Genomic DNA, 13,725 nt, shown 5'->3' with positions numbered 1-13,725 from the left:
TGATTCCTTCCTCGGCGGGGAGACCGGTATCGGCTGGTTACTTGCCTTGAGGTTGGGATTGTAGGCTCGGGCTCTGCTACTGCTCTGATGGGGGCCGCTCTGCTCACCTTTCCTTGTCTGGCTTTCTGTTTGGTGATGTTACTGGTCTCGCGTTCTTGATGGAGTTCGCGGGCGCTGGTGGTTGCAAGCGTTCAATGTTCTGATAGCGTTTCTCCTTTTCTTTGTGGTCCGAAGATGTGTATGCTACATGATGCTTAGACTTTGAATCGAGAACTTCTATTCGCTTGGATCCTTGCAATTTTCATCCTTCTGAGTATGTAGAACAAGTCTGACTACTGCCTCGTGGGCGGGCAGTCCGCGATCGAAATCGAAAGGTACGTTGTGACTCCACTCAAGAACAACTTTGGCACGAGCTCAGGCTAAGTTTCTTTTCTTAGATGCAGAGCATACGCTCGGTCTACGAGACGAAGCTTACAATTTACTCCTCACGAGGAGTCGGCAGTTGAGAACGAACGAACGAACGGACGGACGGACGGACGAGCAAACGAACAATCGACCGACCGACCGACCGAAAGAGAAAGATAAAGATTCCTTGAAGCGTAGAGGAACATGATACCACAATGTTGTTGAAGGCAGACGCGTATGCAAGGATGACTATGGACGAGGAGTCTTTCCGGTCGCAGAGAGTGGAACGGCTCGGCGAGCGGTGGAATTTTTCCATCGTGGCTGCGGAGAAGAGGAGTAAGATAATCCTTGGGTTCGCAATTCAGCCAAAGCGTGGAGGATTCGTGCCCGCTCTACCGTTCTACCATGGGCTGGCTTCTTTTCGTGATCTCCAGACACCGCTGGCAAGCGAGGAGGAACTGGTCATAACGTCATGAGATTGTGAATCTAAAATTTGTCAATAGATATACACCCAAAGAAAAACAAAGGCATTGCAAAACGGCCACCGACCGACCGACCGACCGACCGACCGTCCGACCGACCGTCTATCCGTCTCCCCAGGTAGTATCTAATGTTTGGAGTTCTTTCCACTGGGTTTCGAGCTCGCGGATCACCCAGCCCGTGCGCCAGCCTACGTTCTTCTCCATGCGGCGCAGAAATTCCAGGGAGCCTTGTTGTTCGGCTGCGTGGCGGAGACAATATCCGTCTGTGAGGTGGGGAGTTAGTAAGAAAGGTAGAAGAAGAGGGCGGGAAAGAAGCGTACAGCGATGAAGAAGATGGCAGGCCATGAAGTATGCGTTCTCCACGGTTTCGTTGGACATCGAGAGGCCGACGACCTTGACGAGGTGGGAGGAGATTGTTCTCTGTTTGTGGAGGTTAGTTAAATTACGAGGCAGACGTGTAAGGAAAGATGCAGGGGAACGACGAAAGGAACGACGAAAGGAACGACGAAAGGAACGACGAAAGGAACGACGAAAGGAACGACGAAAGGAACGACGAAAGGAACGACGAAAGGAACGACGGAAGGAACGACGAGAGAGAACGATGAGGGAGAGCGAAGAAGGATGATGAGAGAAAAGACGAAAAGAATCACGAACCTCCTCTACGCGCTTGAGTCGTGCAAGCTCGTAGTCACTGACTACACTCCAGTGTCGGTCGGAAGCACTTAGAAAGATGCACGCCGTATGATAATATTGCAGTCCCACAGCTAGCAGTTTGGAATCAAAGGTCAGCCAGGCTTCTCGGACATAGAGGACAATGGCAGGTCGTTGGCAAACTTACCCGCCTGCGGCGAGATCATCCACATCTCAGGAAACGGGCGATTCTCGTTCGGATTCGCATCCTTGTACTGGAGTGGCTGCCAGCTGACCGGTCGCGCGTGGTACCATTGCTCCACGCTGTCGACCAGATGCTGCCACTCCGTCTCGTCAACAGGACTGCAGTGCGAGCCTGACCACAACCGCAAGATCTTGGCGCAGTAGAAGATAATGACATTCGCATAGGAAGCGTCATCGCGCCGCCGGAAAACAACGGAACGCTCATAGTTTGCCAAGTTGAGTTGCATCGGTTGGTGCTGCACGACGCAGGCATAAATGGCCTGGCGAAGGAACTGCCAGCTCACGGCTTCAGCGAGCCCGCCCGAGGACGCAGAATTAGACATCCGGTTGAGAAGTCGATTGGATCCGACCCAGTGGCACTTCTCGTCGGTCGCAAGCTCGAGCTCTTCATACATCCGTAGGATCACAACCGTGAAGAGGAGATTGTCATCGTAGGTCTCTTCTGGAAGGGCGAGAGCTGCGATCAGGAGTTCGAGGCATTGGCCGTGGTATTCTGATGCTTCCCAATCACTGGCCCCTTTTACAATGGCGTCATGTCGAGCTGCAAGGGCGAGGACAGCTTTGAGAACCATCGGATATCGGAGAGCGCGGCGAGGGACCTCGGTCCCGAAGTGAGAACGGAGGTCGCAGATGTCGGCCTGAAAAACGTTAGCTTCCATGCAAAGTGAAGATGATGGAGGGAAAGAAAACTTGGTTGAGCATACCCATGGCGCAAGCTTCTGGATAAAGAGACGGAGAAGGTGGGCTTCGCGAGGTGACAGTGACGACGAGCTGCCTTGTCTGGAGCTGACCGCACTCAGCGGCGATGCTGCGCTCGTCCAAGTACTTGCGGATGCTATCGGAGAGAGCATGGGAATGGCCTGGGGTGACAGGCTTGAGGATTTGCCGGGAAACTGTTGAACTTCAGTGACTGGGGGCGTCGTGGGGGTTTGTGCTGGATTATCGACATGATGATGTTCTCGTGGGCTCTCATCCTGAGAATACATAATCTCTGGGAAGGGTAGATGAGAGAATACAGTATAAGACTGTGGGATGTCCTGCGGCGTCTCATTTGAGGGGACAAGGCCATCCCCTTGACGGACCGGTGAAGTGTCGCTTGTATTGTCATCGTCAGAGTCGTCAGATGATTCGTGCACGAAGGTCACTGAAGCAAAATCAGTACTGCGAGAAATACGGATGTGCAACTAAGCAGAAGGGCAGGCACATACACGAGTGAGGGACCTTCACCCACGTCTGCTGGGAGTCCCAGACCAGCTCAAACTTGGATGCCGTGCCATTGCTCTTCTGGTAAACATGACGGACAGATTTGAAACGAAAAGGAGGATCTAAGCGACAAGCTCGCCCCAGGCGAGTGCAGGCGTTACACGAAGACGCCCCTGCGCGGGTAGTACATCTTATATGACGCAGACGACAACGTTCACATCCCCTTCCAATTCTCATGGCAAGCAATTGCGGGGCAGAGGCCCTTGAGCGTTGATCGCTGCGGGGAAGGTATAGTAGGCAAAGAGGGACATCGGCGTGTTCGTCGGGTTCATCCAGGCAACTGGATACAAGCGGCAACGGGAATCACCAGGGAGAGGAAATCAAGTGGCTGCTGATAAGATGATCTTAGGGAAACAAAGAGAAAAATGGTGAAGAAGAACAGATGTGCTTGCGAGAGGAATGGGCCGTCGGTTATTGATCTTTTCGAAATGCGGAGAGACCGATGATGGCCTGTGCTTGGGGCTTGCTTAGTCACACTCCCCCGCATTTCCCCGGCCTCTCACAGCTAGCCAGTTCAGGAGAATGCGTTTCCACATCTTGACGCGAGCCAAGCCTTGCTCCTCACCTCGTATCTCCCACCTGATCCAGTGACATTGACGGATCAGCGTAGCGTGAGGTTGGTACGCGCCAGAGCTCGTCTCGATGACCCCTTCACCCCTTCTTCACACTGACTCGCAAGATCATACCCTGGGAAAGCCAATCTGTCTCCCGAGTCACGAGTGATCTTGATGAGAGAATATCCTAGGGTGGATCTAGCTCGTGGTGGTCATAGCTTATCTCTTGGTTGTAAAGTCTGAAGACATGCAGGCCTGCCCCTCCCTTGCTGTAAGTATTTTGATCTGCTGCACTGCGTTTTCTCTAAGTTGGAAAACAGGTGTCAATATGCAGTGGTTACAAATCACCGGGTGTTCCGAGCATTGCAATACATAGTAGTTGCAGAAGCCGCGCGAAGCGCAACTGGCAAAAGGCGATATGCGTAGCTGCACGTGGAAGATCGGCCTTCAATATACTGTTTCTGGCTCGATATGCAGCAACATGCATCAGACTGCGCTCATGGGTGTCACATGACCACTGGGCTACAATATGGTTGCCATGGATAGTCTCTACCAGAGATTGTACCAAAAAGACCATCATTGATTCTAATTCATCAGATACTAAAGTCATAAAAGTGGTATAAACGCAACCCCAACTACCTGTATGCTATCGTCGAATTCACACTTTTGTATTCCTCGTTTAAACGCTGATCGTCTTGAAGACACTGCACAGGTTATTAGCATCCAACCCTCAAAAGAACATCCGAAAGCATGACTTACCCAAAGCCACCGCCACCGGTAGCCATGATGGTGCCAGGCATCTGGGCCTGCCAGTGTACCTCCTTGACTGAGTCCATGTAGTGAACGAACAACAACTGCGGGGGGACCTCTTGCATCGCAGCATCCCGGTTCTCCTCTTCATCCAACTCAACGGCCAAATCCCACAACGTAACGGTGTTATCAGCAGAACCGACCGCGACAACACTGTCGTCGGTGGGGTGCCACTCAATACTCGTGACAGGCTCGCGGTGGAAGTCGAACGACGCGACCGGAGAAGCCTTAGTCGGGGCGGAGGAAGCGCTGGGCTTCCAATGTCTCAGATCCCAGACGGCCCACTGACCGTCATCAGCGCCGGTTGCGAGCAGGTGGAAAGTCTGGTTTGACCAGCTCATGACGTTCACATCGGTGTTCGAAACCTGCACATCAACGGCGGGCTTACGCGACTTGGACCGAACATCCCAAACCTTGACGGTTCCGTCACTGCTGGCGGAGGCGAAGACGTTCTTCTCGTTCGGGGACCACTGGAGTTCTTCGATGGAAGATCTGTGACCGGTGAAGGGACGGGTGTCGGTCACCCAGCCGCCTCCCTCTGTACGAGTCGTCACGTAGATTAAGCCGTCGTTGTCACCAGTCAACAGCTTGCCAAGGGGCTGCAACGGAGACCAGTCAAGGGCGTAACCTTCCGACTTGTGCATGCGCAAGGTAGAGAGGGGCTTGGATGCCGAGGGAGGGAGCATGGTACCGGGAACATCGAAGCTGGTGAGATGAGGGGTGACATCGTGGATGACGACTTGCGAATTCTCGAGCATAGTGGCGGTGATAGTCTGAGGGGGCTTGGAGTAGTCGCCCGACTGGTTGGGAGTCTGGTGAGCGCGGATACGGTTGGTCGTTGATCCGAGAGGGATGCTCTTGTGCTCAAGGATGGCTTCGCCCATGTCGTCGTCGGAATCCGAGTCGCTCTCGGAGTCCGTCTCATTATCTTTCTCCATCTTGCTCAATCCGCTCAGCTTAAGAACCATCAGCTCGTTCTCCTTGGCGCGCTTGCCCTCGGCTTGTGTACCCGCAACGGCGTAGACGGTCGCGGGGTAGGTCTTGCGGTTGTCGCCCAGGTTGTCGCGGACGATATCGAAGGAAAGACAGGGCCATGGTGTGCTGAGGGTGTGAAGCATGTCGTACGTGGTCGGGTCGGGCGACAGGACCTCTCCGGGGGCGAGCTTCGTTCTTCCGGGAATGAAAGTCTGCTTGTCGACATCCATGGCTTCTGCGGGGAGCGAGTGTTGTTAGGACTTTCTGGGCGCTCCAAGTGGTTCAGTAGGATATTGTAGCGTACCTCTTTCCTCTTCCTCACGCTCTGCATCCGGACGACCATCCACACCGGCCTCGAGAACCTCATCTTCACTTTCGAACTCGTCCTCGTACTCGTCCTCGAACTCTCCCATCTCATCGGGGGGGTTCTCGGTGATCGGGCGCTCGCCGGCCTTGAGCGCGGCGGACTGCTCGTCGGAGGCGTCGGCAGATCTCTTCGACATTGTGTATAGGTTGATGTGTAGGAGATGTCCTCGAAGGAAAGAAACAGCTGTCGACGAGCCAGTCGTGCAGCGGGACGATAGGAAGAGGGAAGAGGAGCCTGGAGGGGGGTGGAAAATTGACTGATTAGGGTTCGGAGAACATTTTTTCCATGATTTTTTTTTTCTGTTTCTGTTGCGCCGCGGCGAAACTCACGGGACAAGCACACTTTACCTATCGCGGACTAGTGGCGATCGGAGAATGGCTGCCCGCTTTTCTGCTGGGCGGGCGGCTGTGGTTGAAGTTGAAGGTGAAGGCAGACACTGAGAAACTGAGAGCGACCAACCTCCATCGAGAGCTGCCCTGAGGCCTCGATTTCCCTTCTTGCCGCTTGCTTCCACACCCACTTCTTCCACTCCCACCCACCCACTCCCCCCCTCAAGGGGCTACCAATTATTTCTCTTAGCTCAACTCAGCTCAACTCAGCTCTGCTCAGCTCATTCCTCCCCGTTAACCGTTAACCACCCCCCCCTCTCTCTGTTTACTTTTCTATCCAAGGCGTTTATCTAATTTTCTTCTTTTCATCTCTCTGGTTTGTTGCTCCGTTGCTCCTCAAAGTCTGGCCCCTGCTTTTGGACCGTTTCCTTCCTTGAAGCTCCGTCGTCCCATGGCTGCGTGCCTTGGCTGCTAGTGCACCTGTCACATTACCTGGGCTCCTCCTGCAACAAAAGGTGCATACTCATTGATCACTCTATCAACAATAACTACCCCTCCCCCCTCCCCCCCCTCCCCCCCGTTTCTCCAGGGACCCTCCTTGAAGAACTTTCCAGCCCTTGCTACTCATTGTTGACTCGCCAACATGGCGCTGACAAATTTGTCTGACAATCCGGCAGTCCTATTCTTTGCGACCGAATTTCACTACATGCGTTCCGACCAAACATCGCTCTGATCTTACACCCACAAATTTGGTTGGTCTTAGCATCCCCGCTCCACCGTCTCCGTCCGGACCTCGACCGTGTTTACGTCCAGCGCTAACCAAACCACGCCATCCAGGAACACCCTCCAGACCTCCATCCACACATCTCCCCGTTATGGATACGTCACAACTTAACATGGCTGGTGCCTCCGAGCCCGCCGACCAGCTCGAACAGGAGCAGGCGCAGAGCATGGATCTCCCTACACCCACTCAGCATGGAATGGTCGCCGGGGCGGACGAGACCATGATCGCAAATGGTTACAGCAGCGACTCCCGCGCCCACTACTCTTCCCACGACTTCCAGTCCCCCGCCCGAGATTACCACTCTCAAGACGGCGAAGCCCCTCGATCGAACTATCCCTCGCAATTGCCTTCCTCCTCAAGGCCTAGCTCCGGCCACTCCAACCATCCAGACCGTCTCGTATCACAACCGTCACAGGATGTCAGCCACAAGCAAACATCGTCGCAAGCGAAGAACAGCGTGGTGATCAAGGTGGGGATGGTGGGGGATGCTCAGATCGGAAAGACGAGTCTCATGGTGAAATATGTGGAAGGCAGCTGGGATGAGGATTACATTCAGACTCTCGGTATGTGGGGATGAAATCGTGTTCACCCCCAATTTGCGAGCCGTGCTGATGTCGGATGACAAGGTGTCAACTTCATGGAGAAGACCATCTCGATCCGGAATACGGAGATCACATTCTCGATCTGGGATCTTGGTGGCCAGCGCGAGTTTGTCAACATGCTTCCGCTCGTCTGTAATGACGCAGTGGCTATTCTTTTCATGTTTGACCTCACGCGCAAGAGCACCCTGAACTCGATCAAGGAGTGGTATCGCCAAGGCCGTGGATTCAACAAGACTGCCATTCCCTTTTTGATTGGCACTAAGTATGATCACTTTGTCAACTTTCCCCGGGAGGACCAGGAAGAAATTTCCATTCAGGTGAGCTACTGCGGGTCCCTAGTCTTGAAACGTTTGCTAACGGCGCACAGGCCAAGCGCTTCGCCAAGGCAATGAAAGCCAGCCTGATTTTCAGTAGCACCAGTCATAGCATCAATGTCCAGAAGGTCAATCACAAATCTTCCATATGTTCGTACTCATCTAACCCAGACTGCAGATTTTCAAGATCGTTCTCGCCAAAGCTTTTGACCTGAAGTGTACCATCCCTGAAATCGAAAACATTGGCGAGCCTCTGTTGTTGTACAAAAATGTTTGAGAGACATGACAAAACGAAGTGGGATGAACGATTACGTGCCTAGGACGACGTGATGTTGATGAACGAAGTTTCCCCTCCTTTGGGTGCTAGGATGCGTTAGCTCCTTCTGCCGGATCCTCGAGGATCAGAGGTAGACTGGTCCGTGTTGGTGTTCTTTTTCAAACCTATTTTTCTCAATCACCCTCTCTTATTTCCATTTTGTCCTTCATAAGCATTGGGGTGCGCCTGGATTTTCCTTCATTTCATCGCTTGACTTACCACTTTCACAGTGTGTTAAATTCCCCTGTTCACCTGTTCATTATCTCATTGTTTTCAAGCGCTCATTTGCGGGCTGTGTCTGTCAATACTATTTTCCCGTCTGGGTCATTGCACAATAGAGCAGGAGTGCTCGGCCCCAGCATTGGTCTGATATGTTCTTCTGTTCGTGTCGTTTGCAGCTCCTTGAGGAGATCCTTTTCTTTTGTTGATAATATAATTTGACCTATGTCAGTTTGAAAAGAGTAGATACTACCGACGTAGGCACCCTGCAGACTCTGTCCTAGGGACCATCGACTGGCCTACTACAATCTTCATATGTCGATCGTGGGTTGAATCAAAATTGTCGGATATGCACAGCGCACAGGTCTAGCTTACACGGAAATCACATTCATCTCATAGAATCATCTATTGTACTATGATAGTCATCAAAGACTTAGACTAAGCTGTTCCTCAGTGTACAATGTATAGCAGGATCGAAGAATGGCAAGATACTAGCTTGTTGTGGAGTACGATAATCAAGCTACAATGAGTGGCTGTACAGTAGCGCTTGTCTTATCGCAACGTGAGTTTCGGACCCGGGTTCGGCCTCGGCCTTGCTTTCGGACATGGCAATTCTCCGCGCCCAGTTCTCGGGATTTTCAGCCTTGTTTGTTAGCTGGACTCCACAACCATAGCTCTCCATACCTATCCCAGCCTCCCAGGGTCTGCTCCACTTGCTTCAGGAGTTATACGAGCATGAACGGTCCCTGTTTCAACGTTTGGTCTCGGTATCCCCGAATTACCCGGCCCCCTAAGCTTTATCTCCGTCGATCGGTTCAAGACGAGGAACTATAAAATTGTTATCCCAACGAAGGATGCCGGGATAAATGCAACCATCCTAATCAAGACACACACATCACAAAGTTGCAGACTTGAACCAAACCAGCACAATGAGCCATTCCGACCTTCTTCACCTTGTCAACTCTCTGGCCAACTATCCAGCACTGGAGACCGTCGATGAGCCCACGCGAAAGCAGCTCCTCGAGAGCATTGAGAAACTACGACGCAAAGTCGAGACTCCGACCGACTTCACAATTCGAACTGTCTTTGGGGTATGCTTGTGGTTGATCTCACGAGATGAGAGTCGAGACTGACAAATCACAGAGCCACCAAGCAATGGTACTACGACTGGCTGTGGATCTGGGACTTTTCGATGCCATCGCTCAACAAGGCGGCACGGCCACCACAGCCCAGCTAGCTGAAGCCACTGGAGGCGACGAGCTCCTCGTCTGTACGTTCAATGTTCCCAAGAATATCGCCTAGTCTCGTCCTCAGACTAATACCACCTACCAGCCCGCATCATGCGCTTCCTTGCCGCCATCAACATCTTCGAAGAACTCGCCCCATCAACCTACAGAACCACACCTCTGGCTGCAGCATACACCTCACAATCTCCTCTCTCCGCCATTGTGATTCACGCGTACGTCCGCCCAAGTTCCCTGCCTCCTACCCCTAAATCACCCTTCTAATGCAAGTTCAACAGAACATACACCCTAGTAACAATGTCCCAACTCCCGGCCTACTTCGCCGAAACCGGCTGGAAAAGCCCCGACGACGCCACGAACGGGCCCTTCCAACACACGCACCGCACCACGCAGACCTTCTTCGAGCACCTCGGCACCAACCCGCACCTCCAGCAGGCCTTCAACGCAGTCATGTCCCTGGACTTCCGGCGCAGCAGCTCGGCAAAGAAATGGTTCGAGCTGTATCCGATCGAATCGAAACTCTTCCCTGCCACCACCACCACCACCACCGCAGACGAAGACCCCAACCGCGCAACCCTAGTCGACGTCGGCGGCTCCCAGGGCAAAGACCTCCTAGCCTTGTGCCAGCATCTCTCCATCCCACCACCACCACCACCAGCATCAACAACCGACCCTTCTCTCCAGACCCAAGCCCAGACCCAACCCCCCACGCATCCCCAACCAAATTTGATCCTCCAAGACCTCCCCGCCGTCATCGCCTCCATCCCCGCCTCCGTATCCGCCACATTCCCGGGGTGCGTCACTCTGCAGCCGCACAACTTCTTCGATGAGCAGCCCACCCGCCGCGCGCGGGCGTACTTCCTGCGCACGGTCCTGCACGACTGGCCCGATCGGCAGGTGCTACAGATCCTGGGGCGGCTGCGCGACGCGATGGCGGAGGACTCGGTGCTGCTCGTCAATGAGGGGGTGGTGCCCGAGACGCGCGCGGGGTTGATGGCCGTGCAGACGGATTTTATTATGTTGTGTAACTACGGGGCGTTGGAGCGGACGAGGGCGCAGTGGGTGGATCTGTTGGAGAGGGGTGGGTTTGAGGTCTGTGGGGTTTATGGGGAGGACGAACAGCAACGGCAGCAGGGGGGGCATGTGGTGTTTGAGGCGAGGGTGAGGCGGGCTTCTTCGTGAGATGGGCTTGGGATGGGTCTTGGGAGAGGGAGATGTGGGTGTTTGGTGTTTTGGACTTAATGATTTCTGGTTTTTTAGATATCAGGAGAGAGATATACTAAAGCATGGCAGAGCGTGGGAGCCATTGAGTCTATCATTACTAAACTCAATGTTCGTGCGAGAGTGATACTATGTCATGTTTGCTAAGTGTTTCTTTTCTTATCTTTCTTTCTGTTGCTGACTTGGTTTATCTTCTACTATATCCTCAGGGAAATGGACTGATGCCCCACTAGCAAGGCACCTCCCTTGGCCGAAGAAATACCCCGCCGGGCATCGTGCTCGATTGTGTTTGGGCCACGATAGCCTGGTGCCACTCATCGTCCGGTATATCAAGATGCAATATGCTGGTGGAAGAAGTCCACGTAGTCGAAGAAGCTCCGCTTGTACTGCCGCTCGAACCGTCCGTCGGTGCGGTTGACCGTCTGCAGGCCGTACATGTTGGCGTAGCTGCCGAACTCGTCGTTGTCGAGGACACTCCACGCCAGCGCGCCGACGACATTGATGCCATCCTCGTGGATAGCCGTGACGACCTCGCGCAGGAAGAAGTGGTAGTACAGGGTGCGCTCGAGATCGTAGCGTTGCGCGTTGAGTGAGCGGTTGGCGTCGGCGAAAGGGTTGAAGCCGTACTCCGATATCAGGATACCCTTCGGCCGGAAGGTGCTCCAGAGGTAGCCGAGCTGCTGGCGCACGTACTGCGGCGCGATGTAGGCGTAGTCGTTGGACGCCTCGCCCATGAGCCAGCCGTTGGCCTGGACGTTGGTGAGCGTGGCGCAGGACGGCCAGAGCGGGTTACTGGAGTTGGCGGCGCAGGCCTCGATGCCCTCGGGCGCCGGAGAGGCAAACTGCGCGGTGTACGGGTCGATGGAGATGAAGTCAACAGTGTTCTTCACCGTGGCGAGCTCCTCGTCCGTCAGCGCGTCGATGGTGATGTTGGGGGTGCTGAGCACCTCGGACGGGATCTGCTCGCCGAGGAGGAGCGGATTGCCCATGATGCCGAGGATGAAGGCCTGATAGCGCTGGGCGCTGGTGGTGTGGGTGCTGTTGGTCGCGTCAAGAGGTAGCGCGAGGTTGTTGGCGAATTTCAGGGTGATTTGAGCCGTGCCGCCTAGGGTCTCCTTGTACCAGTGGTAAGCGGCAGCGTGTGCGAGGAGTATGTCCTTGAGAATGCTGTATGACTTTGCGACGCTGCCCACGGAGATGTTGGGCTCGTTGAAGGTGACCCAGTATGGTACCCGATCGGCGTACCGAGTTATCACTTGTTTGGCATAGTACAGATAGTGCGTGGTCAAATTGCCCATGTCCGCAACCACAGACGGCGGATAGTCGGCATGGACCAGGGTCACGATAGGGGTGACCCCGTACTCTAGACAGGTGTTGATCACGTCATCGTAATGAGCCAAGCCCTCGGTATTCACAGGCGATCCAGCCACTCCAAAAGGGACAATGCGGCTCCAGGAGATGGAAAACGAGTAGTAGGGAACACCCAGCGCAGCCAGTCGCGCAATGTCTTGTTTGTATAGATAATAATTCATGGTGGCCACATTGGCATCGCTAGCACTGTCGTTCGACTGGAGCGCGCCAATGGTGTCTAGAATACTTGGTCCTCGGCCTCCCAGCTGAAGGCCTCCTTCAATCTGCCATGCACTGCCTGCAACGCCCCAGATGAAGTTTTCGGGAAGCTTCTTTTCCGGGTTCGCCAGGTACGGAGTCAGAGCCGGTGGAAATACCAGCTCACTGCTTGGAACCGGGGTAGGAGAGACTGTCGTTGTAAAGGGAGGCCCTGAAGAGTAGGATAACGACGCCCAGAGCTCATTGTATGCTTCCTGGTCATACTCAGTCTCCGAGCCGGGATCAGCCGTTGTGGTGGGCTCGAGGCTGTAGGTAGTGTAGGTGACACCTGTGGGCAGGAGGCTCGATGCTTCACTGAAAGGTGGAGCGAATGGGGTAGCAAAGGAGATAGGAGAAGGCAGTGGTGTTGCATAACGGTTCGATGTGAGCTGAGTATAACTGAAAGAGCTGTACCGGTAGGCTGGAGTCTCGAAAGATGCAGTCACGGTGGGAGAAGCATGTGGCGAGCTGGAGTGTGCTACCAACGCCTCTCCCAACTGGCTCCCAACCAACGCCGTGGTCAGAAGCGTATCTTTGAGCAATATGGTAACCGGATTGACCAGGTCTACCTGGTCGATGGTCTCGTCAGGTCGGAGTTGCAGGAACTCTCTCCACCGTGGGACTAGGTAGGTTCTTTCCCGTATTTATAGTCATGGTCGAGCACCATTCTCTCCCGAGCCCACCCGCTATAGCAGAGTCAGGGTCGCAGCAGAAAAAGATTGAGATCTGCAGAATGGAGTGTAACCTTGAAATGGTGCTGTGTGGGGGTGAAGACGCCCTTGTGAGCTGTGGACATGGCGACACACGTAGCTTCTTCCCCCACACTTCCCCGCAACTTCGGTGAGTCGAGCAATGTCAGACCATATCCCGAGGTATTACCGATGATAAGCCGAAAACAAGGACCGTCGGGAAATCCGGAGAGGTGATGCAAACGACGAGAGCTGAATGTGGATTGTGGGGAGGTGTTGCGGGGAACCATCATCAGACCCTGATCATGGTGGATTGCTTTGATTGCTAATTGCTAGAATCGGCAAGTCGATTTCGGCCCCACCCCGTCGGACAATTCCAGTTGTCACCCGAAGGTCTTCCCCAGTCAGAGATGGCCTTGGTTTTCAAGTCTCCTCACGTCATTATATCAATGCTGGTTTGAACCAGCTTGAAGGGTCTCTGTCCACGCTGGCACATGTTTTACTTTTGGTGCCTCTCGTCCATGTCCATGTATTCTCCTCACCCCAAGGGCAGGTCTTCCTACATTCGACAATGAATCAAGCAGCAAGCAACGAAGTTCCTGACAAGCAGCTTCCTACAGCATCACATCTACTAGGAGAGTGAAAACCA

General features: G+C 53.8%; 5 protein-coding genes across 5 annotated transcripts; 2 read left to right on the top strand and 3 right to left on the bottom strand.

The window, feature by feature from the left end:
* Positions 1 to 957: 957 nt before the first annotated feature.
* On the bottom strand, positions 958 to 3,420 carry BO72DRAFT_394312 (uncharacterized protein). Its single transcript, XM_040941964.1, has 6 exons — positions 2,990 to 3,420; positions 2,486 to 2,925; positions 1,726 to 2,419; positions 1,542 to 1,651; positions 1,208 to 1,307; positions 958 to 1,150 (listed from the first exon to the last, which is right to left on the bottom strand). The coding sequence occupies exons 1-6, from the start codon at positions 3,219 to 3,221 to the stop codon at positions 990 to 992; spliced, it is 1,737 nt and encodes a 578-aa protein (XP_040806276.1). The 5' UTR covers positions 3,222 to 3,420; the 3' UTR covers positions 958 to 989.
* A 744-nt stretch (positions 3,421 to 4,164) lies between these two features.
* On the bottom strand, positions 4,165 to 6,016 carry BO72DRAFT_394308 (ribosome biosynthesis protein RRB1). Its single transcript, XM_040941963.1, has 3 exons — positions 5,688 to 6,016; positions 4,358 to 5,618; positions 4,165 to 4,302 (listed from the first exon to the last, which is right to left on the bottom strand). The coding sequence occupies exons 1-3, from the start codon at positions 5,884 to 5,886 to the stop codon at positions 4,278 to 4,280; spliced, it is 1,485 nt and encodes a 494-aa protein (XP_040806275.1). The 5' UTR covers positions 5,887 to 6,016; the 3' UTR covers positions 4,165 to 4,277.
* Positions 6,017 to 6,954: 938 nt separating this feature from the next.
* Positions 6,955 to 8,056, top strand: BO72DRAFT_464626 (Spg1/Tem1 GTP-binding protein; the record flags this gene model as incomplete). The annotated part of the gene is made up of 4 exons (XM_040946650.1): positions 6,955 to 7,426; positions 7,490 to 7,782; positions 7,833 to 7,907; positions 7,958 to 8,056. The coding sequence occupies 4 exons, from the start codon at positions 6,955 to 6,957 to the stop codon at positions 8,054 to 8,056; spliced, it is 939 nt and encodes a 312-aa protein (XP_040806274.1).
* Positions 8,057 to 8,987: 931 nt separating this feature from the next.
* Positions 8,988 to 10,901, top strand: BO72DRAFT_482446 (S-adenosyl-L-methionine-dependent methyltransferase). Its single transcript, XM_040947725.1, has 4 exons — positions 8,988 to 9,405; positions 9,458 to 9,584; positions 9,647 to 9,773; positions 9,837 to 10,901. Exons 1-4 carry the CDS (start codon positions 9,244 to 9,246, stop codon positions 10,738 to 10,740), a joined length of 1,320 nt encoding a protein of 439 aa, XP_040806273.1. The 5' UTR covers positions 8,988 to 9,243; the 3' UTR covers positions 10,741 to 10,901.
* Positions 10,902 to 11,030: 129 nt separating this feature from the next.
* BO72DRAFT_473991 (beta-glucosidase) lies at positions 11,031 to 13,312 on the bottom strand. Its single transcript, XM_040947232.1, has 2 exons — positions 13,133 to 13,312; positions 11,031 to 12,884 (listed from the first exon to the last, which is right to left on the bottom strand). Exons 1-2 carry the CDS (start codon positions 13,181 to 13,183, stop codon positions 11,109 to 11,111), a joined length of 1,827 nt encoding a protein of 608 aa, XP_040806272.1. The 5' UTR covers positions 13,184 to 13,312; the 3' UTR covers positions 11,031 to 11,108.
* Positions 13,313 to 13,725: the final 413 nt, after the last annotated feature.

The sequence above is a fragment of the Aspergillus fijiensis genome (assembly GCF_003184825.1).
Source record: "Aspergillus fijiensis CBS 313.89 unplaced genomic scaffold BO72scaffold_2, whole genome shotgun sequence".
NCBI classification, from domain to species: domain Eukaryota; kingdom Fungi; phylum Ascomycota; class Eurotiomycetes; order Eurotiales; family Aspergillaceae; genus Aspergillus; species Aspergillus fijiensis.
This window is presented reverse-complemented; position numbering and strand designations above follow the sequence as displayed.